General features: G+C 40.1%; 3 protein-coding genes across 3 annotated transcripts in view; all 3 read right to left on the bottom strand.

Moving 5' to 3' along the window:
- LOC139710467 (uncharacterized) overlaps positions 1–25,174 on the bottom strand; it is a 99,828-nt gene that overhangs the window by 18,717 nt on the left and 55,937 nt on the right. The gene's annotated exons all lie outside the window — the stretch shown is intronic.
- Positions 1,090–4,446, bottom strand: LOC139710465 (uncharacterized). The gene has a single exon (XM_071622380.1). It carries the CDS (start codon positions 2,535–2,537, stop codon positions 1,527–1,529), a length of 1,011 nt encoding a protein of 336 aa, XP_071478481.1. The 5' UTR covers positions 2,538–4,446; the 3' UTR covers positions 1,090–1,526.
- On the bottom strand, positions 2,458–10,185 carry LOC139710463 (uncharacterized). Its single transcript, XM_071622376.1, has 2 exons — positions 4,447–10,185; positions 2,458–2,528 (listed from the first exon to the last, which is right to left on the bottom strand). The coding sequence occupies exon 1, from the start codon at positions 5,781–5,783 to the stop codon at positions 4,452–4,454; it is 1,332 nt and encodes a 443-aa protein (XP_071478477.1). The 5' UTR covers positions 5,784–10,185; the 3' UTR covers positions 2,458–2,528; positions 4,447–4,451.

The following is a 25,174-nucleotide window of genomic DNA, read 5'->3' on the forward strand; positions in this document are numbered from 1 at the left end:
CGCGATCGCGAGTTTGTTTTATTCTGTTACTGAGGGATACCATGCAAGAAGCCTCGCAAAATTACATGACGGTCCTATTAACGAACCTTTTGACACACTCTGGTTAAATGACCGACTATGACGCACATAATGGGTCGGTATTGTGACGGACATTTTTCTCCCATGACGGTACCACGCGTCATCAAATTGGTGGTACTTGACGCTACCATGACGCACCTTTCCCGGGGGTCAAGAGGTGCGTCATACAAATGACAGCTGCATAATGGATATTCCCCCTGCCTTCTGAAAGAGGCAAGTCAAGCATTAATTATGCGAGAAAAGTGAAAATACATTGAATGTTTGTATATTTTCTTAACACGTTCTACGCATGTGACATCATAAGTTGTATAGCAGTCTTCTCATCCAGCAGTGATGAAGCAGAAACTTCAAAAATTCATAATTTTTTTTTTTTCAATGGATTGTCCGACTTTCCTCAAACTCTCACTGATGTGTTCTACTAATATTGCTGCAGTCACTCTATCCACATGTCTCTCATGCTGGGCTTGCTAGATCCTGAGCAAGAAGAGCTAACAGTACAGTGATACTGGGACCAATTAAAGACTTGCTTCACAATGTAGCGGCAGTCAGATACCTCAATAGGCCCAGAAAGGAGAAGTACATGTAGTGGGCTGATGAAGGCTCCAAGCTGTTTGGTAGGACTGCTAATTATTGGTTAATCTGCAGTGCAGAAAGCCTCAAAAAAATAAAATGAAAACTAGATATATCGCTACGGCGACTGATATGCCTCCGCCATAATGCATGGTTCTCCTAATAGGTCTATAGTACAATGTCTTGACAATGTGTGATGACAGTTTCACACAATTGGCAAAATATTAAAATGACAGGTTTGCCACAAATGTGCTGAATGTTCACTTTCCTAGAACTAGGTTCAATTGGATGAATGATTAAAATGTCAGAGTGCAGGTATTTGGGGAACTGATGATTTTTACTTGACTTTTGACCCTTTTATAAGTTTATGCATTGAGTAATTTTCAAGGTATTGAGAAAAAGTATAATAGAAAATTAAATGAAAAACATTGAAATTTAATTTGTATTTTATGAGTAATGGGAAGATAGAGAATTCAGCCATTGGCTGCGCGTTAGCCATTGGCTGAATTTGCGTAATATGAGAGGCCGTTCCGCGCGCAATCGCCATCTTTAAAAGCTGATGACTACTGTGAAAAAATATTTCGAGATAAAATAGATCTTGTATAAGCCACATTTAAAGCTGTTCAGAGTAAGGGAGGGAGCGGAGGGTGCTGAATTCTCTATCCTCCCATTACTCATAAAATACAAATTAAATTTCAATGTTTTTCATTTAATTTTCTATTTTATCTCGTAATGTACGGTAGAGAATTCAGCCATTGGCTGCGCGTTAGCCATTGGCTGAATTTGCGTAATATGAGACTTCAAAGATTTTCACAGTAGTCATTTTTCACAGAAATATATTGTCAGAGAAAGTTTTTGGGCAACTTTACCTACTATGTTTACAGGACTGAATCTTGTCCCTTCCTAGAGGTCTGTTGTCCCAGAACTGCTTGTCCAAAAGATGTTGCCTGGGATGCCGGTTTCAGGTAAAAATTCCTGAACGTGGATTCATTTTTCCACCCAGCATGCTTGAGAATGTCTGCTATTGGAAAATGATTCCTCTTGGCAGATGAGGTTGCCGCCGATCTCGTTGAATGTGCTTTGAAGAGATCGGTGTCGATACCTGATGCTTTCAACACAGTTTTTATCCATCGAGCGATGGTTTGCTTTGATGCCTTCCCATGAGGTTGCTTGTAGGTGACAACTAGTGCATTCACCTCCTTCCTCAATGTGCTTGTTCTGTTAATGTATTCTTTAACATAGTGTACAACGCAGAGTTTCTTATCCTCAGGAAAGGCTTTCAGTGTTACTTTCACTCCCACATTCCCAGGTTGACTCTGCTTTATCAAATCAGCCACTGCTATTTCCACACAATCTTTGGACGCCTTCACATTGTCAAGGGTTAGGTATGAAAGTGTTTGCACTCTTTGGGCAGAAGTCAACGCTAGTAAAAAACATACTTTGTGTGTCAGTTGACACAGCGAAATCTTATGAGCTGGAGTTACTTGTCTGAGGTAGCTCAGCACCTTGCCCACATCCCATATGAAGCTGTATCGCGGAGTGGGTGGTCGGAGATTAAAAATGCCCTTGAAGTACCGGCAAATCCAAGGATGTGTAGAAATGGTGTATTTCTCGTCTTGTAGAAGAACAACTGATGCTAGTGCGCTCCTTGATGTATTCAAGGTGCTGTAGCTTGCTCCATTTTTGTACATAGAATTAAAAAACGCAAACAAATTTCCCACCTTCGTATGGGTCAAACATAAGTGACGCTCATGACAAAACCTTTGCCACTTCCTAATATACACCATATACTGCTCCTTGGTGGATTTCCTCCAAGACGCTGCCATTATATCAGCAGTCTCCTCCGTCAGTCCTTGAGCTATGAAATGTTTGCTCCAACCCTGCAACATAAGAGGGAGAGATGTGTAAGTGGATGGGGTCTACCTGTAATGGGTTGAGTTAACAACTGGTGTTTTCGCAATACCCAGGGCTCCTCCAATAGCATGTTACGTAATACGGTATACCAGGGCTGTGTTGGCCAATTTGGCACTATCAAAATTCCCCTAGCGCCATCTTGTCTGATTTTTTGGAGACACTTTGCAACCAAGCTTAATGGGGGAAACGCATAATACTAGGGGTCCCCAGTCAATAGTGAATGCGTCTACTGCCCATGCCCCTGGATCTGGTCTCCAGGAGACGTATGTTGGGAGCTGGGCATTCAGTCTGGTGGCAAAAAGGTCTACGTTTGGTAACCCATACCTCTGCACTATCTCATTGAATATTGTCTTGTCTAGCATCCATTCTATATTGTCATTGAATTTCCTTGACATCGTATCAGCTTCTGTGTTCTTAGAGCCTGCTAAGTGAGATGCTGTTATCCAAATTTGTCGTCTACTGCACCAATCCCAAATTTGCAACGCCATTTCGTTACATGTTTCAGACTTGACGCCGCCCATGTTATTCAAGTATGTCACCGCTGTGGTGTTGTCTAATCTCAACAGTATATGTGCATCTCTGACATTTGAACAGAAGCTTTTGAGTCCCAAACCGGCTGCTAACATTTCCAGATAGTTTATTTCATTACCTGCTGCTCTTGCTAATTCTTGAGCATTCCATCTACCCCCTGTCTTGGATTGCAGGTCTGTGGCACCCCAACCTTGTCCACTAGCATCTGTTCTTATTTCTTTTGATACTTTCCCTGGGTACAGGGGTTTAGACACGAGATGTGCATGGGATGACCACCAAACTAGTTCCGCCTTGGCTCTATTTGATAGGCTCATATGTCTATCGAAATGTCCTTTCTGTTTTCTCAGGGCTCTGATTTTTTCCCCTTCCAGCTGCCTGTAATGCAAGGGGCCGTACTGAGATGCTGGTTTAGGCAGCCACAATCTTCCCAATGACTTTAGCTACCTCCCGGATACTAGGTTTGTTATTAGCAAGTAAGGATCGACATGCATCTTGAATGTCATTGCTTTTACTGGCTGGGAGGGTGATTCTTATTTCAGATGTATTTAAATGGAAACCCAGAAATTCAATCTCACGGGATGGTTCAAGTACCGATTTCTCTGAGTGAATAATGAACCTTAGACTAGTCAAAAGGTCAGTGGTGGCTTGCACTGCTGAGCGAGTGTCTGCTTTATTGTTCCCAATTATCAGTGTGTCGTCCAAGTACGACAAAACTGTGTGCCCCTGTTGTCTTAGTAAGGCAAGCACTGGTTTCAGTATTTTGGTGAACAGTCTTGGGGCGGAAGATAAGCCATTTGGCAAAGCTTTGAACTGCCACAATTGGTTTCTCCATACGAAGCGGAGATATTTACGAGAGTCGAAGTGAATGGGAATTGTGTAGTATGCATCATGGAGGTCTACTGAAGCCATATAACACCCTTTTGAGAGGAGTAGAATACCAGATTGAATATTATCCATTTTAAAGTGTTGGTACTGAACACTTTTGTTGAGTTCGGACAGGTCAAGAATTAATCGAACTCCTCCGTTCTTTTTTGGTCTCGTGAAAACCTCTGAAATAAATTCCCCTTCTTCATGGGCACATTTTTCAATGACCTGTTTTTCTTCCAGAATAAGAATCTCATGGTCAATCTTGGCTGTTTCTTCAGCATTCCGCTTGTAAGAACGCAGAGGATTTTCTCGAGAAGGGGGAAATTTTTCTGGGTCAAATTCTATTGTATAGCCTTGAACTGCTTGAATAATGTGTGAGTCTCTCGTGATATTTTCCCAAGCAGGGAAAAATGGCTTCAGACGACCTCCGACGATAGCTGGTGTTGTAACTAGATCGTTATCTATGTTGTGTTCATAGTCACCTACCTGTTCTATTTCCTCCCCTGGCTTTGGCTCTGCCTGTGGTAGGTTGGCTGCTTGGTGCCACCCTCCCTTGCTGCTGTCGGTGTGTAAGTGTGAGGAGGATCTCGAGGTCTCCCCCTCCAAGCCTTCCCTAAAAAAGGCTGTGCAGATGAACCGGCCATGGGGTTGGAATGTGATGTTCGGCGGTCATAACCCCTCCCCAACGGGCGGGTGAACCCAGTCGACGTGTATTGACGGCGAGATGTCACATCCGGTTTCTTGTACGGCTGGAACCGTGATTGCTCTCGTGTGAAGCGTGATTTCATCATGCCTGACATTGTTTTCCTTTGTTCTTGGATCTCTTTCACTTGACGCCCCAGGTCATCTCCAAACAAGTACTTTGTCACTTTGTGAGAGGGCTTGCACAGGTGGTGAAAATTTGAGTTCATGTCAGGCTTTATGCTGTCCTTTCTCATGCAGTTGAGGGAGAAGTTTGCATCGCAGAGAAAAGCCATAGCATCCTGCTGAGCTTCAGACAAAGTTGCTGGAAGGGTACGAGCAAACGCGTTTATCCCTTTCAAGAGGGATGATTGGATCATTTGTAGTTTCAGATCCCTGTGTCTCGTCCCCGTGGAGATGTTCTCCCAGATAGTGCTGTTCACTTTAGGGGTTTCTAGACATGTGCAGTTAGATGGGCAGGGGTAGCGAGTTGCTGCTTCGTCGAGAGATTTCTGGTCAAGTTTTTGTCCCATCATATACACAATGGTGTCCGCGACATCCTCATCTAGTGGTTCCCCTATCCCGGACGGAGCCACGAATTTCTGAGCCATTCGTGGTATCTTGAATTCTGGCCGTTTGTCTTTATCTGCCTCCTGTAGGCCTACGTCCGAAAACAAGCTGACCGCGTCATCGCGGTTTGCCGATAGGAAATCAGCCACGCTGAGATTATCCGCCAATTCTATGACGGGTGGTGAGCTGCTTCCCCTTTGTGTGTCGCAGTCGCCATATTCACTAAAACAATCCCGCGGCGTGTTGGCATGTTGTTCTCCATGATGAGGAGTGCTCAAAGTCTCGATCATTTTCTCGAACATTGACTCGAGTTTCCCAATGCGGGACATAACCTCCGTGCTATTTTCCGCTGTAGTCACAGTCGGGTTGGGAGCGGTAGCAGCTGGTGCAGGCGGGTTCGGCTGTGCCTTCCCCGAAGCCGCGGGGCGGGATGCCTTAGGCCTCCCGCCGCTAGACAGAGTTTTGCCTGCAGCCTTCTTCTTTGCTGCCGGAGCTGGGCTGGCCTTAGGCTCACACAGCTCGGTATCTTTTTTGGCTTTTGCCTTCTCCGATTTGTCAGCTGGTTCATCCATGCTGAGAACGATAATCACGCTTGTAAGAGAGCACAAATTCAGTTCCGTATTTCCGCAGATTTCGATGATATTTTCCGATTTTTCGGTCAGATAAAAATCGCTTCGCGATCGAACATTGCGCTGGAACGAAGATGGCGATTGCGCGCGGAACGGCCTCTCATATTACGCAAATTCAGCCAATGGCTAACGCGCAGCCAATGGCTGAATTCTCTACCGTACATTACGAGATAAAATTTCAGTATCAAATGGGAAAATAGCATTATCTAAACCTGGCCTTTGACCTTTGACCTCACAGTTCCAAAGAGAATCACTGTTAGGTTGAACATGCATAAATATGTAAGTTTCATGATGATACCTTGAGTTCCTTTTGAGATATGGAGGAAACAGTGCAATTCAACACTTTCACTTGACCTTTGACCTTTTGGCAAGAAACTTCCCACAGAATACATATCGAGTAATACATGCATACATCAAGTAAAAAAAAAAAAACCTTCACGCATTGCATAAATATAAGGAAAGTAGTGATATTTTGAGGAGTTGACCTTGACCTTTGACCCCCTGACCTTTGAACCATGACCCCCAACTTCCCTAGATAATCACTGCCCATTGGAACAAGCATATATACAAAGTTCCATGAAGATACCTTGAACCATTTGCGAGATACAGTGTATGGAGAAAAACATGAATTTTTCAACGTTTTTTTTCACAAAATAACCTGTGACCTTTGACCCCATGACCCTAAAATCCAAACAAAGTATTATCCCCCAGGATATACCCTCATACCAAGTTTGATGTAAAACCACCACATGGTTCTTGAGATATCGACAAAAACAAAACGGGACGGACGTACGTACGGACGACCCGAAAACATAATGCCTCCGGCCACTTTGTTGGCGGAGGCATAATAAATAAAAATGTTGCTGTGTTGACTGGTATGCCTCCGCCATAATGCATGGTTCTCACAGTAGGTCTATATAGTACATCTTGACAATGTGTGATGACAGTAAATCACATAACTGGCAAAATATCAAAATGACATGTTTGTTGATTTTTCACTTTCCTTGAACTACAGTGCCGACCTCGGGGAAACGTCACGCGGGCCCTTAGGGCAAATGCGGGGAAATGCGGGGGAAACTGGTACGGGCGTACCAGTTTATACGCGGGCATTTGGACGCGTACAGACGAAGCAAGTCGCCCGCACTTTCGCACTCGTCTAAACACCCGCATTTGCCCGAGCACTCCAGCACGGAATTAATGATATGAAAATCAAACTCTCCCATCATCCATCAGTTACATGAAGGAAATTAGCTGATATCGATCCGCGAAAATCTTTTGAAAATTATCAGTAATTTGCCGGATGTTTGCTTTTACGTTCGAAAGTAAATAACTATAACATTCAGCTCTGGAAGATGCTAAAGTAAATGTCGAATGATCCCTTTGACGTTCGGAAATAAATAACAATAATATTCAACTCCGTACGATGATAAAATAATGCCGGATGTTTGCTTTTACGTTCGCAAGTAAATAGCAATAACATTCATCTCCGGAAGATGCTAAAATAAATGTCAGATATTTGTTTTGACGTTCAGAAATGAATAACAATAATATTCAACTCCGTACGATGATAAAATTAATGTCGGATGTTTGCTTTTACGTTCGAAAGTAAATAGCAATAACATTCAGCTCCGGAAGATGCTAAAATGAATGTTGAATGATCCCTTTGACGTTCGGAAATGAATAACAATAATATTTAACTCCGTATGATGATTAAACAAATGTCGGATGTTTGCTTTTACTTTCGAAAGTAAATAGCAATAACATTTGGCTCCGGAAGATGCCAAAATAAATGTCAGATGATTGCTTTTACGTTTGGAAGTGAATAGCAGTAACAGTCTGCTCGATATGATGCTAAAATAAATGTCGGATATTTGCTATTACATTTCGAAATCAATAACAGTAACATTCAGCTGCGTTTGATGGTAAAGTAAATGTCTGATGTCTGCCTTGACGTTCAAAAATGAAAAACAGTAACATTCGGCTCCGTACGATGCTAAAATGATTGTCAGATGATTCATTTCACTTTCGGAAGTGGACAGCAGTATTAAACATTCAGCTCTGTACGACAATAAAATAAATGTCGGATGTTTGCTTTTAAATTTGGAAATGAACAACAGTAATGTTCTGCTCCGAACGATGCCAAAATAAATAACAGGTTGTCGCTTTTACATTTGAAAATGATCAACGGTATCAATCGGCTCAGTTAGATGCTAAAATAAAAAGCGGATGTTTGCTTTCACGTTCGAAAATGAACAAGGAAAAGTAGAAATTACGCGGTGCGTAATAAATGTCCCCGCCGGAAGTAGCATTTTGTAACAAAATGTGCAATATAGGTAAAAAATCAGGGTCAAAGGTCAAAGAAGTCAAAGGTCAAAATTCTGTGTATAAGTTTTGAAGCCTTCACCTAGTGCCATCACATAAAGCAAATGGAATCGAAATTGGGTTAGAAATGGCAAAGGAGTAGCATTTTGTAGCCAATGTACAATATAGGTCAAAAATCAAGGTCAAAGGTCAAAGAAGACAAAGGTCAAAATTCTGTGCAGAAGTTTTGAAGCCCTCACCTAGTGCTATCACATAAAGCAAACAGAATCGAAATCGGGTTAAAAATGGCGAAGAAGTAGCATTTTGTAGCAAAATGTACAATATAGGTCAAAAATCAAGGTCAAAGGTCAAAGAAGTCAAAGGGCAAAATTCTGTGTAGAAGTTTTGAAGCCCTCACCTAGTGCCATCATATCAAGCAAACAGAATCGAAATCGGGTTAGAAATGGCGAAGGAGTAGCATTTTGTAGCAAAATGTACAATATAGGTCAAAAAATCAAGGTCAAAGGTCAAAGAAGTCAAAGGTCAAAATTCTGTGTAGAAGTTTTGAAGCCCTCACCTAGTGCCATCACATAAAGCAAACAGAATCGAAATCGGGTAAGAAATGGCGAAGGAGTAGCATTTTGTAGCAAAATGTACAATACAGGTCAAAAATCAAGGTCAAAGGTCAAAGAAGTCAAAGGTCAAAATTCTGCGTAGAAGTTTTGAAGCCCTCACCTAGTGCCATCACATAAAGCAAACGGAATCGAAATCGGGTTACAAATGGCGAAGGAGTAGCATTTTGTAGCAAAATGTACAATATAGGTCAAAGGTCAAGGTCAAAGGTCACGACTGAAATTCTGTGTAGAAGTTTTGAAGCCCTCACCTAGTGCCATCACATAAAGCAAACGGAATCGAAATCGGGTTAGAAATGGCGAAGGAGTAGCATTTTGTAGCAAAATGTACAATATAGGTCAAAGGTCAAGGTCAAAGGTCACAACTGAAATTCTGTGTAGAAGATTCAAAGCTCCCATGTAGTGCTATCATATAAAGCAAACAGAATCAAAATTGGCTCATAAATGACAGAGAAGTAGCAAATTGAAGATTTTGATCACACACGGACGCACACACGGACGCACACACGGACGCACGGACGGACGGACGGACGGACACACGGACACACACACGTACGGAGCCCGTTTCATAGTCCCCTGCTCGAACTCGTTCGGCGGGGACAAAAAGGATAACACTCAGCTCCGTAAGATGCTAAAATGAATGTCGGTTGTTTGCTTTTACATTTGAAAGTGATTAACGGTAACATTCAGCTCCGTAAGGTGTTAAAATACTAGTAAATGTTGGATGATTGCTTTTACAATCAGAAATGAATACTGGTAGCTTTTGGCTCTTTACAATGCTAAAACAAATGTCAGATGTTTATAAATGTCTGCAAATGCTCCAACTTTCTCATTTCAAACGTAAGTTTTGACCACCTAAATAGGCATCAACTTTTATAATAATCTATAGGCCTGTTTGCTAAATCTAAGAACTCAGAATAACGGTAAGATGATTGAATTTTCTATTCATTTATTTTTGACATGGGTACCTGTGTCACTTCAGTAACACTCGATATTTATTTTTCTATGTTTGTAGGACCGATTTACTTTTTTCTCATGTTTTTCTTGATTCTTTTTTTTTTTTTCGGTCCACCAGATTTTTATTTCGGGCGACCAAAAAATAACAAGAGGGGCCCCCCAAGAGGGACATGGTGCCCATTTGAAGGAATTGAGATTCTATCCCCCTAGGGATGCTACCTGCTAAGTTTGGTCAAAATTCATCATGAGGTTTTCAAGAAGATGAACATGTACAAAGCAGGCTCCATTACAACTGTAGGACTTCTCCTCATCCCCTCTCCTGGGTCCCAAGGGGGGGGGGGGCACCCCTGATTCCGCCAACCCCATGAACAAACTTGAAAGTACAGCCATCAATGTATTAACTCATAGTATTATCTAAGCCCTATCACTTCTGGTTCTAGAGAAGATTTTAAAGATTCCTTGATTTAAGGGGGTTGGGCCCCCCCCCCCCCCCCCCCCAGGTGGGCCATGGTGCCCATTTGAACAAATTGAGATCCTATCCCCCTAGGGATGCTACCAACCAAGTTTGGTGAAAATCAGACATGGTGATCTCAAAGTGAAGATGAAAATGTACAATTTAGGCCCCATTAGGACCCCTCCCCACCCCCTCCCCTGGGTCCTAAGGGGGGCACCCCTGATTCCCCCATGAACAAACTTGAAACTACAGTCATCAAGGTACTTACTCATAGTATCAACTAAGCCCTATCACTTCTGGTTCTAGAGAAGAAGATTTTTAAAGATTCCTTAATTTTAGGGTGTTTGGGCCCCCCTGGGGCCCCCCAGGTGGGCCATGGTGCCCATTTGAACAAATTGAGATCCTATCCTCCTAGGGATGCTACCAGCCAAGTTTGGTGAAAATCGATCAAGGGGTTCTCAAGAAGAAGATGAAAATGTAACTAGAAATGTCGCTTTGGCGACTGGTATGCCTCCGCCATAATGCATGATTTTCCCAATAGGTCTAGATAGTACATGTGGACAATGTGTGATTACATTTTCACAAAATTGGCAAAATATTGAAATGACAAGTTTGTCACAAATGTGTTCAATGTTCACCTTCCTTGACCTAGGTTTAATTGGATGAATAGGATAGCATGTATCTAGGGATTTAAGGACTTTAACTTGACTTTGACCCATTCATACATTTAGGCATTTAGTACTTTTCAAGGTACAGGTGTGGAGAAAAAGTGCAATTTCTGAATTGGATAGTAAATTGTTACCATTTTCATCCGGCCCTTGACCCTAAAATTCATAAGATAATCACTTTCAGGTAGAACATGCATAATATGTACTAAGTTTCAAGATAACTTGAGCCACTTCCGAGATATGGAGGAAACAGTTAGTTCAGCACTTTCACTTGATCTTTGACCTTTTGACCTTTGAGGCAAAAAAAGAAGAAAAAAAAACTTTCCAGAGAATTTCTATTAGGTTATACATGCATACACCAAGTGCAAAAAAAAAATAACCCTGCTGGCATTGCATAAATATGAGGGAAATAGTAAAATTTTGAAGTGTTGCACTTGACCTTTGACCCCTGACCTTTGACCCCATGAACCCTACATTCTCTAGATAATCACTTCCAGTCAGTACATGTATATACTATGTTCCATGAAGATACCTTGAACAATTTTCCAAGGTACGGAGAAAAAAAAGAAGTTTTAATATTTTTACTTCACCTTTTGACCTTTGACCTTTGACCTCATGACCCAAATTTTCACCAGAGAATCTTGATTGGGTAATACATGTATACACTAAGTTTCAAGAAAATATCTTCAGGCATTCAATAGATATGGTGGAAATAGTGAAATTTTATGTATTTGACCCTGACCTTTTGACCTTTGACCTTTGACCTCATGACCCAAACTTTCACCAGAGAATCTTAATTGGGTAATACATGTATACACTAAGTTTCAAGAAAATATCTTCAGGCATTCAATAGATATGGTGGAAATAGTGAAATTTTATGTATTTGACCTTGACCTTTTGACCTTTGACCTTGAGCATGTGCACCCAAAAGTTGATAGGCACAACTTCACCCCCTAATACACATACATGCCAAGTTTCATTAGGATACCTCAACAGGTCTTGATAGTTACCTTGTCCACAAAATTTATTACGGACAGACGGAAGGACGGACGGACGGACAACCCGAAAACATAATGCCTCCAGCACCACTTCGTGGCGGAGGCATAAAAAGTTTACGGACGACGGACGACGGACGATGCACGACGGACGACGCACGACGAACGCCGGACGAAGAGCGATCGCACTAGCTCACTTGAGCCTTCGGCTCAGGTGAGCTAAAAATTAATGATTTTGGTGGCCCGATCGGGCCACCAAAAATAAAAGTTAGTGTGGAGCCCTGCTATATGTATAAGGAAGGGAATCGGTCGCGAATTAATAATTTTAGCAACCTTTAACATCGGCCGTAAATAAGATAATTTTGCTTGACATTTGACGTCGTGCGATACCAAGTTGATTGCATAAACCTTCGACACTTCGTTGCTGTTCAATTTTATTTGATCTCCGACATTATAGACGCTATACCTATTGGATTTAATTGTCCTCCGACATCGGTCGCTATCTAATTATTTTATCAACCTCGACGTCGGCTGCTGCTTTATAGTTTTCTCGATCACTGACATCGGACGCTATACTTATTGACCTAATCAACTTTGGACATTGGTCGCTACTTAATAATTTTATCAACCTTACACATTGGTGACTATTATTCCAAAGGTTCGTTATTCCAAAGGCTCTTTAGTCTGAAGATTCGTTATTCCAAAGGTACATTGTTCCATTAATTTCATTTTCGGATTAATGAATCTTTGGAATAACGAACCTTCGGAATAACGCCACAAATGTTCGGTTTAACGCACCTCTAGGTTTAGGGAATTTGTGTGTTTCGAATTAACGACACTTCGGAATTACGAACCTTCGGAATAACGAACATCACCCATCCGATTATCAACCTTCGACATCGGTCGCTACTTACTGATTTTATCAACCTTCGACGTCGACCGTAAATCACGTATTTGATTGACATTTTCGACCTCGATCGCTGCCCATTAGATTGACAAACCTTTGAAGTGTCGATCGCTGCCTATCTATTTACTGGTTCCCTGATATCTGACTTACTGAGTCACAAGTTACTGATTTAATCTACCTTCGACATCGGTCGGTCATTATATTGTAAGTGGCCACTTATTGTCTCGAGCTTGATATTTCCCAATGGCGTCCACGTCCAGAAAAAAAAATCTGAGTCTTAAAGGTCTAACGAGGCGTGAAAGTCCTCTGTGTGATGCTTTTAATTGTGTCATTCACAATAGTGTCACGGTCCCTAAGATGGATAAGAGAGGCGCGGATCTTCAGAAGCCACTTGGGTTGAAGTTTAATACCGTCTGTCTATTCTTAAAGTACCCGATTTATAGGGGAAAAAAAAGACAAAGAGACGGAGAAAACAAAGAAAACGTAGAAGAGAGAGAAGGGTATGGCAAAACCACCAGAGTGGCATTACGTAATCAACAAAGCTGCGTTTAGCTTTACTCGAGTCCCCGAGAAGTGTTGCTACACGTGCATGTATAATGTGTATCTTGGATACATGTACTGTAGGTGCCCTTCTCTCCTTTCATGATAAATTGTTTATACGTATCACATAACTATATCACTGCACGTTTAAGTCGCAATTTATCCAATCGGGGTTTCCCCCTCTTTAAGGAGTGCTTGCTTTCCAAGAAAAAAAAAAGAAGAATGAAATATGAGCAAAACTGAATGCAGTTTACGCAGCGGAATCGCGCTACATCAATAGCACTCCAAAATCTTCGAGTGATCCCGGAGGTCACTCCAAAATGAGTGAAATGAACATTTTCACTAAAAATTCACTCTTTTTTTTGTATCCACCCATTCAACTGTGAATATTTTCATTTTTTTTTTCATTTTTAGAGAGAGTGAGTAGGCCTACTGTGCATTGGAATACGAATCTCTGCTGTGCAGCGATACACTATTATAATGGCTGTAAAAATGTTCAGTTCCATGAGCAAAACACGTGCTTGCTCTGCCAGCAGTGAGTGCGCCATGTGGTTCCAACTCATCATGTGCGCCCAGCGTTTTTTTTGTTATGGTCAATGCACGACATGTGAATGCTTCGACTTGACGCCTGTGAGATTGACAGGTGCCGTTTACGAGAATAAAAACTGTCAGTAGTGACTATCAATCCCAAAATCAGTTGTTATTATAATCAGACTAATTACTTATCAGAGTTACATGTAGTTACGTGTATTTCGAATTACAATGCGCACAGCCCCTTTATCATCACACTTTTGATACAGTGGACAGAAGGCGGGTAAATTTCATTGCTCTCACGATTCGATACAATCATAGCTTTTAAAAGGTCCAATTAAAGATAATAAAAAGTTTTGATACCTCAAAAATTTCCCTGAATTTCTTTGTCTTGGTTTGTGTTTCATGTTAAAGTACGTTGTCTGTGAGAATTACTCGCCCCAAAGTGCTCTCATGTCTTAGTAATCATGCAATAATGGTTCCGTTCCAGAGCCGTCGCCGTACGGCATCGATAAATATTGTACGAAACCACTGACTGCGACCAGCAGCGTGCAGCCCATTGTACGCATAGCTAACTGCGACCAGCAGCCCCATACGCATAGCATAATGGGGCTTCGTATTGTAGCATTCAGGATCATGACAGAATTAGTATCGCGGGTAAATGGCAACTTAAAATCCAAAAATTTCTTCGATTTGAAGACTTAGCAATTAAGTTAAAGTATTGAAAACAGGCTTCGAACAACGTTTGGTTCTGCCAATAGTCCCTTTCTTTTCGAATTAATGACTGAATGTGACTCGGTCGAGAGGACCTTGGGAGAGCTACTACACTGACTACTACGGCCAGCGCATGCGCACACAAACATCTTATCCGTTGATGGATTTGAAATTTGTGCGCATGTGATGTGTTCGCATGCACTGGCTGTAGTATTCAGTGTATGGTAGCTCTCCCAAGGTCCTCTCGACCGAGTCACATTCAGTCATCAATTCGAACAGAAAGGGACTATAGGCAGAACCAAACGTTGCCCGAAGCCTGTTTTCAATACTTCACCTTAATTGGTAAGTCTTCAAATTGAAGAATTTTTGGGATTTTAAGTTGACATTTATCCTGCGATACTAAATCTGTCATGATCCTGAATGCTACAATGCGAAGCCCGATTACGCTATGTGTATGGGACTGCTGGTCTCTATGCGTATGGGGCTGCTGGTCGCAGTTAATTGCATGATTACTAAGACATGAGAGCACTTTGGGGCGAGTAAGTCTCACAGTGTTAGTTATATGAAAGGTACTTTAACCTGAAACACAAACTAAGACAAGGAAATTCAAGGAAACTTTTGAGGTACCAAAACTTTTTATCTTTAAACAAATCGGATATGAAATCACGGTTACAGATCGTTATTCCGAAGGTTCGTTAGTAAGGTTCTTTAGTCCGAAGGTTTGTTAATCCGAAAATGACATAGGGTTCGTTATTCCGAAGGATCATTTATCCTAAAATGAAACAAAGCTCAACTTATTCCGAAGGTTCGTTACGGACCCTATATCATTTTGGATCAACGAACCTGTGGGATAACGAACCCTATTTCATTTTCGGATTAACGAACCTTCGGAATAACGAACCCTATGTCATTTTCGGATGAACGAGCCTGCAGAATAGCGAACCCTATTTCATTTTCGGATTGACGAACCTTCGGAATAATGCCGCAAATGTTCAGATTAACGAACCTCTAGGTGAAGGGAATTTGTGTGTTTCGGATTAACGAACCTTCGGAATAACGAACAGCACCCGAAATCACACCATCTTTATCTTGTTAAGATATAAGACCAAAACTAGAAATGTCGCTAAGGCGACTGGTATGCCTCCGCCATAATGCATGATTCTCCTAATAGGTCTATAGTACATGTGGACAATGTGTGATTACATTTTCACAACATTGGCAAAATATTAAAATGACAAGTTTGTCACAAATGTGTTGAATGTTCACCTTCATTGACCTAGGTTTACTTGGATGAATAGGAGAGCATGTATTTGGAGATTTCAGAACTTTAACTTGACTTTGATATATTCATAAGTTTATGCACTGAGTAATTTTCAAGGTATGGAGAAAAAGTGCAATTTCTGTATTGAATAGTAAATTGTTGCCATTTTCATCTGGCCTTTGACCCTAAAATTCATATTAAGATAATCACTGTCAGGCAGAACATGCAAAAATATGTAATAAGTTTCAAGATAACTTGAACCCTTTCCTACAGTAGATATGGAGGAAACAGTTAGTTCAGCACTTTCACTTGATCTTTGACCTTTTGGGCAAAAAACAAAAAACAAAAAAAAATTAACAGATAATCTCCATTGGGTTATACATGCATACACCAAGTGTAAAAAGAAATAATCCTGCTGGCATTGCATAAATATGAGGGAAATAGTAAATTTTTGAAGTGTTGTCCTTGACCTTTGACCCCTGACCTTTGACCCCATGAACCCTAAATTCTCTAGATAATCACTGCCAGTCAGTACATGTGTATATGGGTAATTCCATGGGGTTGGGACTGAAATTGTGACATACAAGTTGAAAATTCAAGTTGGGTAAATTGAAATTTTCTTTTTTCCCCTGATTTGTTACTCCCATTCTTCAACTTATTCCACTAGAAATCTGTTTATTACTTCGCACACTTTCAGTCAGCATGGGTAAACAGGTATGACAAATACCTACGTTACATGGACTTCATTTTGTGACATCTTCAATAATTTTGTGTTCTGAAATGATAACAATGAACATATCCCTGTTTTTTTCCACCATAACACATCAACATGTTATCTGACAGGCACATGAGATCATTATTAGAAAGATTGTCCATTCTGATATCAACTGCAAGACACTTTTATTGACGTTTTTTCTACAAACCATTTACAATTTTAACCAAAGGTTTAACTTTTTCCTCAAGAGTGACAAAATAACAATATTCTTTAAAAAACTACAGTCGAAGCAAGTGAGTTGTATGGACATTCAAGTGAAAACATGATTTTATTGTTATCATCAGGGGTTTTCGTACTACAACCTTGTCCACAGTATACTACCTATGTTACACGGACAGTATGTCTTCGTAACATAGATACATTACGACATATCAACTGATTTCCTTTGTTGTGGTGTCAGATGTTAAAACCTACACACATAGACTTTATGTATGTTCCCATGAATAACACTAATGTAACAGTTCTTTGGAATTATACCTGCTGTATACCTTTGGAACAATACCAATGTTACACAGACTTCAATTCTTTGTAACTCTGGTATGAAAGAAGGTAGACTTAATAATAAGAAGAAGAATGATGTCGAGCCTTACACAATTTGACCTTATATACTCTGACGAACAACATCATCAACTTTCAACTCAACTATGAAAACTAATAAAGAGAAATCATATAAGTTTTCTTGTCTTCTCCATGTTCTTTGTTTGAAGTTAATTTCTGCTCTTTTCTACAATGTCCATTTTCCCTCCGTGCAGTTTTCTTTTTGTCTAGTTTGTTATGTTCGCTCTTCTTTGGTGTTGCTTTGTCAGCTTCCTCTCTCTGTTTGTGGAGTGCTGTGGCTGTGCCCTTTTCACTCTTTCACGTAGTTTAATCATGTAGCGGTGGCAGAGGAGGAGCCATGGCAGATTCATCGACAAACTGGACAAAAGGTGTGAAGAGAAATAAGATGAAAGAATTAACAGAAAATTTGTGTCTGTGTACTCTTTATATTCCTGTTGATGTATCTGTGTATATGAATGGAATTAAATAATTTGGACAATTTTGCTTACCTTTCTACCTCTTGTCATACCAGTTGGCAAGAGTTCCATGTGTACCATCCACCCAAAAAAAAAATATGGGTTACGCTTAAAATGATGTACAGCTGTAATGTTAATAATAATAATAACATAGCATGTAAAAAATCATTTTCATATTCTACGCTAATTTCTTTTTTTTTTTTTTTCAGATGTAAGCTAGCAAGGCCAAGGCCAGGGCGCTGCCCCCAGTGTCATAGCTAGGGTTAGGGATAGGGTTAGGTTTACGGTTACGGTCCTAAATAGACCTCAAACAAAATACTAGGCCCCCCTTTTTTTTTTACTCAATCCCCATCAAATTCAAAATGTTTGCCCTCTTTTAGGATGATAGGATAGACCAATAATATGCCAATTTTGATTGGGGTACATATGGAACTATTTCCTACCAATTACCCACCCAAAATGAATACGAAACTGGCATTTTAGCTTTGAGACTTTTCAGTGGGTGAATGTGGAATGGAAACAGTGAACCCATGTGAAATGTTACTGCTTCATCAGAGCACCGTAAAGCCATCTAACTGGTTAACACTATTAACAGGTCAGTGAAATCTTGAAAGGAAAACACTGACATTGTAAATCTGTTCAAGAGAAAGAATCTAGCAGCTCTTAATTCCCAAAATATCAACAACAAAATTGGGCAAACTCTTTCTTTAGCTCAGACGCAGTCTGGACGTCTACGTATTCCAACTTCATAGTACCGTACTAACGTTCAGCACATCTACTTGGTAGATACGAATGACATAAGTAAGGTCCAAAATTCACAAGAATCAGGAGGTAAAATAATGTTATATTGCCGTGAAGATACACTGGACATACTTCTGTACGGTTTTCTAAGAGAGGAACACATGCTCCTTTTGCAGAGACAAGCATAAAAGGGGAAATTTGGCGATCACAATTACGAACATGAACAAGTAACAAATATCTCAGTATGTGGGACTACAGCGTGTTAACGGCATCATCGTCACTGTATATTTGGCCAGTTCAGTGGTTTTAATATCGTTTTTTTCCTCCAATACAGTTTACAAAATGTGACAAAAGTTATTTACTTCGTAAAATAGCGTACAAGCTTACTGATTGACATCGGAAACATTGAAATTCCCGATCGGAAACATCCAAATTCATGTACCTATGTTACACGGACTGCAGCAGAAAAACGGGTCTTGCGCCGTCCAGGTAGATGTAAACGGGCTGTAAGTGGTCTTCCCGCCGTCGGGGAAGTACTGCCAGTGACGTAAATACGATTGCTGAAGTTAGTAGCTCTTCTTTTTGTCGCGAGACGCGACTTTCTTACCGATGTTACACGAAGAGGCCGGACTTCGGACGGAAGTACGGTAATATGTTCTGTGTTTTCTCTTTAATTTGGAGGATTTTGATGCTAATTTCTGGACAATAATACTCCTAAAATATGAGTCTAATTATAGAAATCTAGTTTCTGATCATATTATGACTATAAGTGTATATGTAAAACCATGCAATACCGATGTTACAACAAAAATCGCCGCGGACTTCGTTTGTAACATCGGTATGAGGTTGCTTCAAGATGCTCTGGTGTTCTTATTTTGTGACGCATGTTTATGTGCCTTATAGCGTTTGTAGAAGTCACCTTGCCTCTCTTAATTATGATAGGCATAATGCTGAAAGGTTGTATGTTTCTGTATTACATTGCCATGAAAATGGCATATATTTTTGTCACAACTGGTACCACAAAAAAACCATGAGACATCAACAATGAAACAGAGACAAAATAAATTTGTACACAGGCTTGTTTTTTTATTCATCAAATAATTCTTCACACATCTCTCTCCAAGAATAACCACAAACCACAAGCAATTATTTGATAAAATTTTCAGAATATGACTTTTATTCCCTGCACAACATGAAAATCTAGAGCAGACCCAACCCCATGGAATGACCCATATACTATGTTCCATGAAGATACCTTGAACAATTTCGAAGGTACAGAGAAACTAGAAATGTCGCTATGGCGACTGATGCCTCTGCCATAATGCATGATTCTCCTAATAGGTGTATGGTACAATGTCGTCACAATGTGTTATGACAGTTTCACAAAACTGACAAAATACTGAAATGACAGGTTTGTCAGAAATATCTTGAATGTTCACTTTCCTTGAACTAGGTTTGCTATAATTGTCTAAGAGTGCAGGTACCTGTATTTGAGGAATTGAGAATTTTTACTTGACTTCTGACCTACCCTTTTATAAGTTTATGCATTGAGTAATTTTCAAGGTATGAAGAAAGAGTGTAATTACAGTATAAAATATATATATAAGCATTTAAACCTGACCTTTGACCATTAACCTTTGACCTTCTGGCTGGACCATTTGGGAATACATATATATCAAGTTTTAGTTTTAAAAATAATAATGTAAGCATTGCATATAATAGTATATGAGGGAAATAGTAAAATTTTGAGGAGTTGACCTTGACCTTTGACCCCTGACTAGTGACCTATGACCCCTACATTCCCTAGAAAATCCCTGCCAGTCAGTACATGTGTATGTACCAAGTTCCATGAAGATACATTGAACCATTTGCAAGAAAAGTGAAATTGTAACATATGCACCTAACCTTTGACCTTTTGACCTTTGACCTTATGACATGAAACTCTCTCTGGAGAATCTTTCTGCAGTAGTACATGTCTACACTAAGTTTCAATATAATACTTTGAGCATTGCATGGATATGGGGGAAATAGCAACATTTTTAGCATTTGACCTTGACCTTATGACCTTTGACCTCTTGCCAATGTCACTAAAATCTACTCAACTAATTGCCCCATCATACATCATCCTTGGACCAAGTTTGGTGAAAGCTGCTTCATCCAGTTTTGAGTTATCATGTAAAGAGATAAATTTTAGGATTTGACCTGGATTTTTGACCTTTGACCTCCGTCCAATTTCACTCAAAAACTAATCAAGTAATTGTCCCATCATACATCATCCTCGGACAAAGTTTGGTGAAATTTGCTGAATCCAGTCTTGAGTTATCGCGGAAACAAGTACAATTTAATGATTTGACCTTGACCTTTGACCTTTGGCCGATTTCACCCAAAATCTAATCAATTAATTGCCCCATCATGCTTTACACTTGGACCAAGTTTGGTAAAATTCCAGTCAATATTACTCAAGTTATCGCGTAAACGAATGCAGACGGACGTACGTACGGACGGACGGACGGACAACCCGAAAACATAATGCCTCCGGCACCACTTCGTGGCGGAGGTATAAAAAGTTAAATTTTAATATTTTTACTTGACCTTTTGACCTTTGACCTCATGACCCCAAACTTTCACCAGAGAATCTTAATTGGGTAATACATGTATACACTAAGTTTCAAGAAAATATCTTCAGGCAATGCATAGATATGGAGGAAATAGTGAAATTGTATGTATTTGACCTTGACCTTTTGACCTTTGACCTTGAGCATGTGCACCCAAAAGTTGATAGGACATGTTAAGTTTCATTAGGATACCTCAACAGGTTTTTTAGTTACGCTTGCCACAAAATTCATTATGGACGGACGGACGGAAGGACGGACGGACGGACAACCCGAAAACATAATGCCTCCGGCACATCTTCGTGGGGGAGGCATAAAAAAAAAAAGGTCTTTGTGTGGCAGTGTCAAACATTCTTTACGAGATGAGATGCTGTTGCCCTGTATATTTCGTTGCTGTTCCCACGGCCCTCAGAAAGGGGGGGGGGTGGGTCATGAACTGGCGGTGTTTCTTTATTGCGTGAGTTCCTAGCTTGTATTTGACACTCACAGAATGCGCGTACAGTATGGTAGGCTACATACTCGTGCTCTTGTTGTTGCTGAACATTTTCCCCTTCACAGTGATTGTGTGGCATGACCGCTGAGTATGTTCAAATGGTGTTTGGTTTTGTTTAGTGTGTTGATTAATGTTACCATAATAGATGCACGTGTGCTATACAACGATCTGAGGTCTTTGCTCCGCGCTGCTTTCTTGTTTACAAACATTGAATCTTGGTGAACTTCACTATCGTCCCCACGCTAACATGTAAAAGAAGAAAACACTTTTGTTCTTGTTTATGCATACCAGTGAACAGAAAGTAGACCTGTAAACTGCCGCCAGGCCCTAGCCGTAGTTTGCACTTTGACGCGATTGTCACTGCTTGTCTACTATTCGAAGCGAAATGAAAATCAAACTAGAGATTTAGCACTGTAGTTACTTCGAGAATGCATACAAAACCAGTGGGGAAAATGAAAGTTATTTGGCTAAGCTCAGGCAGCGTTCTAACTGCCATATTTATAATGCAATTTGTGGTAGTACTTGTCAACGCTGTTTTTGGCTCAAACTTACGGAGTTACGGGATATAACCTATCAGAATCTTCATGTAGTATGTCATGATATGACATATTTTGTATTTGTCACGTAATAATTTGTCTCATTGTACTACTGTTTATTAGGTAGCTCATGTAAGAAATTGATGTTTTGGCAATGGTTACAAAAGAAGTGCAGCTTTAAAGACAAAAGCTTGCATCAAAATAACCATATAAGGAGATGTTGCGATGCACAATCAAAGTAAAAGAGAGTGATTTGGAATTAAATGTTTTAGGGATGAGTAAACCCTACATGACGTCAAAATGCGAGGAAAGGGTATCCCTGGTAGTATGCCTCATACTATCTGGTATGTGGACGTCATTCACGACGTCAAACACAAGTTTCTAGCTAGGTCAAAACAGGACCACTTCAAAGAATTTTGGTTTCCGTGGACAGGAAGTGATGACGTCAAGCAGAGGCTTGACCAATGCAAAATGAGATACTCAGGAAAGTTTTGACAGACAGAAAACGCCAACCAATAAGAAAAGGGGGCAGGACTTCTATGAAAACTTTCTAGGAAGTCACTTCATTTAATTAATTTTACATGGAGACCTATGGTCCAACAAATGTATAAATATGCAGTGTTTGGGCATAAAATTCAGATGCCACATAATTTGCGGAACACTCAGGACCAGGCTACGGTACTTCGAGATTGCGAAGTTAGAGAGTAGCAGAGTGTTATTTGGAATCAGTGTGATTCAGGGATTGTTGCATTTCGGCTTGGACAGCCTGACCGTCCAGAAGAGAATCTAGGAGGATTCGAGTTTAAACACCAACAACTGTTGTAAGTACACGATCATTTAATTCAAGCTGTTTATGCCTTGTAAGTTCCTATGTAATTCCCGATATTGCATTGTATGTGTGATGTTTGTATGTCAAACCGAATTTTAATTGCATTGTGAAAGAATGATCCATGGTGAAACAGTATTATGGAAATTATGTGGGGCTAATCAATGTTCATATGATGGAATATATAATTATATGTTTTGTTGAAGTTATATGAATAGAATCAGGAATAACTAAAGACCACAAATTATAAGGGAGGTATCATGTTATTAAATTAACAGGGTGTTTAGGGTTCCAGAGAGTGAGCCATGGTTTAGGAGTCCAGAGAGGACCACCGTTCAGGGTTCCGACAAGGACCAGAAGTTGGGAAGCCAACGACCAGAAAGGGGAGACGACCCGCTACTTCAGGCAGGGCATTGTCGACAACCTAGAACAACCAAGCACGGGAGCTTCTAGAATAAGCCAACGAGCAGAGCAACCAAGCTCAAGATCAAGTGGAATTGGATATCTGTATTCAAGTTTGTACTATGTTATTATTGTAAACGACCACAATTTGAGACCAGTATAATAAATCTTATTGCTTGTTACATTGTAAGAACACTGTGTGATTGGCTACTTCTTTCAAGGCACTGTAGTTGCACAAGTCAAAAGAGTTGATTGAGTGAATGGTCTGCTAGCAATCTGCTGCATTTAGAGAAAGTCAACCTTTGACTATAGAAAAGATCCCAGTCGCAGGGAGGACTTTCGTTCCCCAAATTCAGAGGAAAGTCCCCTGTGACATAGTATTTCTTGTGATTTTAGTGCAAGCTGGCAGTATTGCTTTTGAGACACTTCTATGGTCCATCAGCACCTGATTCTCTATATGTGACGATGTGCACGTGAAAAGCATTCAACCTTTCCCATGTTTTTGCTCAATTGCATTACAGGCGTATTAATTAACCACGTTCATGAAACAAAAAACCCTAACTTTAGTACTTTAATATATACTTCTGAAATGTGAGTTATAGGGATAGAAGCAACCGCTGAAAAAAATGTGAATCCGTATGATCGAGAATACAGTACACAATGTGAACAGTTACAGTTCGTTATTACAAAGGTTCATTATTCCGAAGGTTCGTTAATCCGAAAATATGAGGTTTGTTATTCTATTCATTAATAAAAAAATGAAATAAGGTTCGTTATGCGGAAGGTTCGTTAATCCGAAAATGAAACAAAGGTCCTTATTCCGAAGGTTCTTTATGATTTATTGAGAGAAATACTGATATCTCCTTATATTCTAGGCTTTATCAAAAAAATTTATGTAGGATGCTTTGCACAACGGACCTATTATGCATCACATGTGATATCTAAAACACCTTTTAAATCACTGCTCCCAAAGGTAAACATGACCTTTAACTTCTCAGATATTTTGTGTGTGTGTAAGGGGGGTTGTCTTCTTATTCTTCTTCTTTGTTAGAGTTTATCCTAGTTGATTTTTGTACAGTGTACCTCTTTCGGTGTTTCTACATTTTGAAGCTAAGTAATTTGTTCAAGCATTGTGTATGTCCTCGTAACCGTAATGTGTCATTTTGCGGCGATGAGTTGATTCTATAGTAGGCCCTATTATCGCTGTGAGATGTTACTTGTAATAACGTGTTGATAATTCTGATTTCTGTTTCTGAACGTAAGGAAAAGGACGGAATTATTATTTTGATAACCGATGTGGATGACTACCTTCTATAAGTGATTTTGGTGTGAAAAGAGAGTTTGCTCAAAGAAAAGCTTCTTTCAATTTCCCTCTTCTCATGAATGGTCAACGAAACAAAATACATCATACAATGCAACGTGACTCGCGTGCATTTAGCAAACGAAATGTCTAGACCTCCTTTAAGTTCAAATAAAATGCTCAAAACACAGAATACGAAAGCAGACAAACTAACAATTATGGAATTAATGACCGCAGACGTAACGTAGGAAAACCTGACACCCATGCTTGAAGAAATTTCCACAAAAGCAGAGCGCAAGATAAAAGAATGCATGCGCGTAGCCGCCATAGTCCTTTCAGGTCGTAAGCCTTGATATTGGGAAATCAGCAAATGTGATGCGCTCGGTCGAAATGCGTATGCCGCAGTAAACGAAATTTTAGGCATGCCTATACATCTGTATATACTTGAATTCTACATACTCTTATCTTTACAATGATGTAAAAAACGGTTACAGCTCGTTATTCCGAAGGCTCTTTATTCCAAGATTCGTTATTCCAAAGGTTCATTGTTCCGAATTTCATTTTCGGATTAACCAATCTTCGGAATAACGAACCTTCGGAATAATGCCATGAATTTTCGGATTAAGAACCCTTTTTCATTTTCGGATTAACGAACCTGTAGGTATAGGGAATTTGC

The sequence above is a fragment of the Diadema antillarum genome, unplaced genomic scaffold, assembly GCF_040938485.1.
Source record: "Diadema antillarum isolate AM-2024a unplaced genomic scaffold, OU_Dant_1.0 seq00001535_RagTag, whole genome shotgun sequence".
Taxonomy (NCBI): Eukaryota; Metazoa; Echinodermata; class Echinoidea; order Diadematoida; family Diadematidae; genus Diadema; species Diadema antillarum.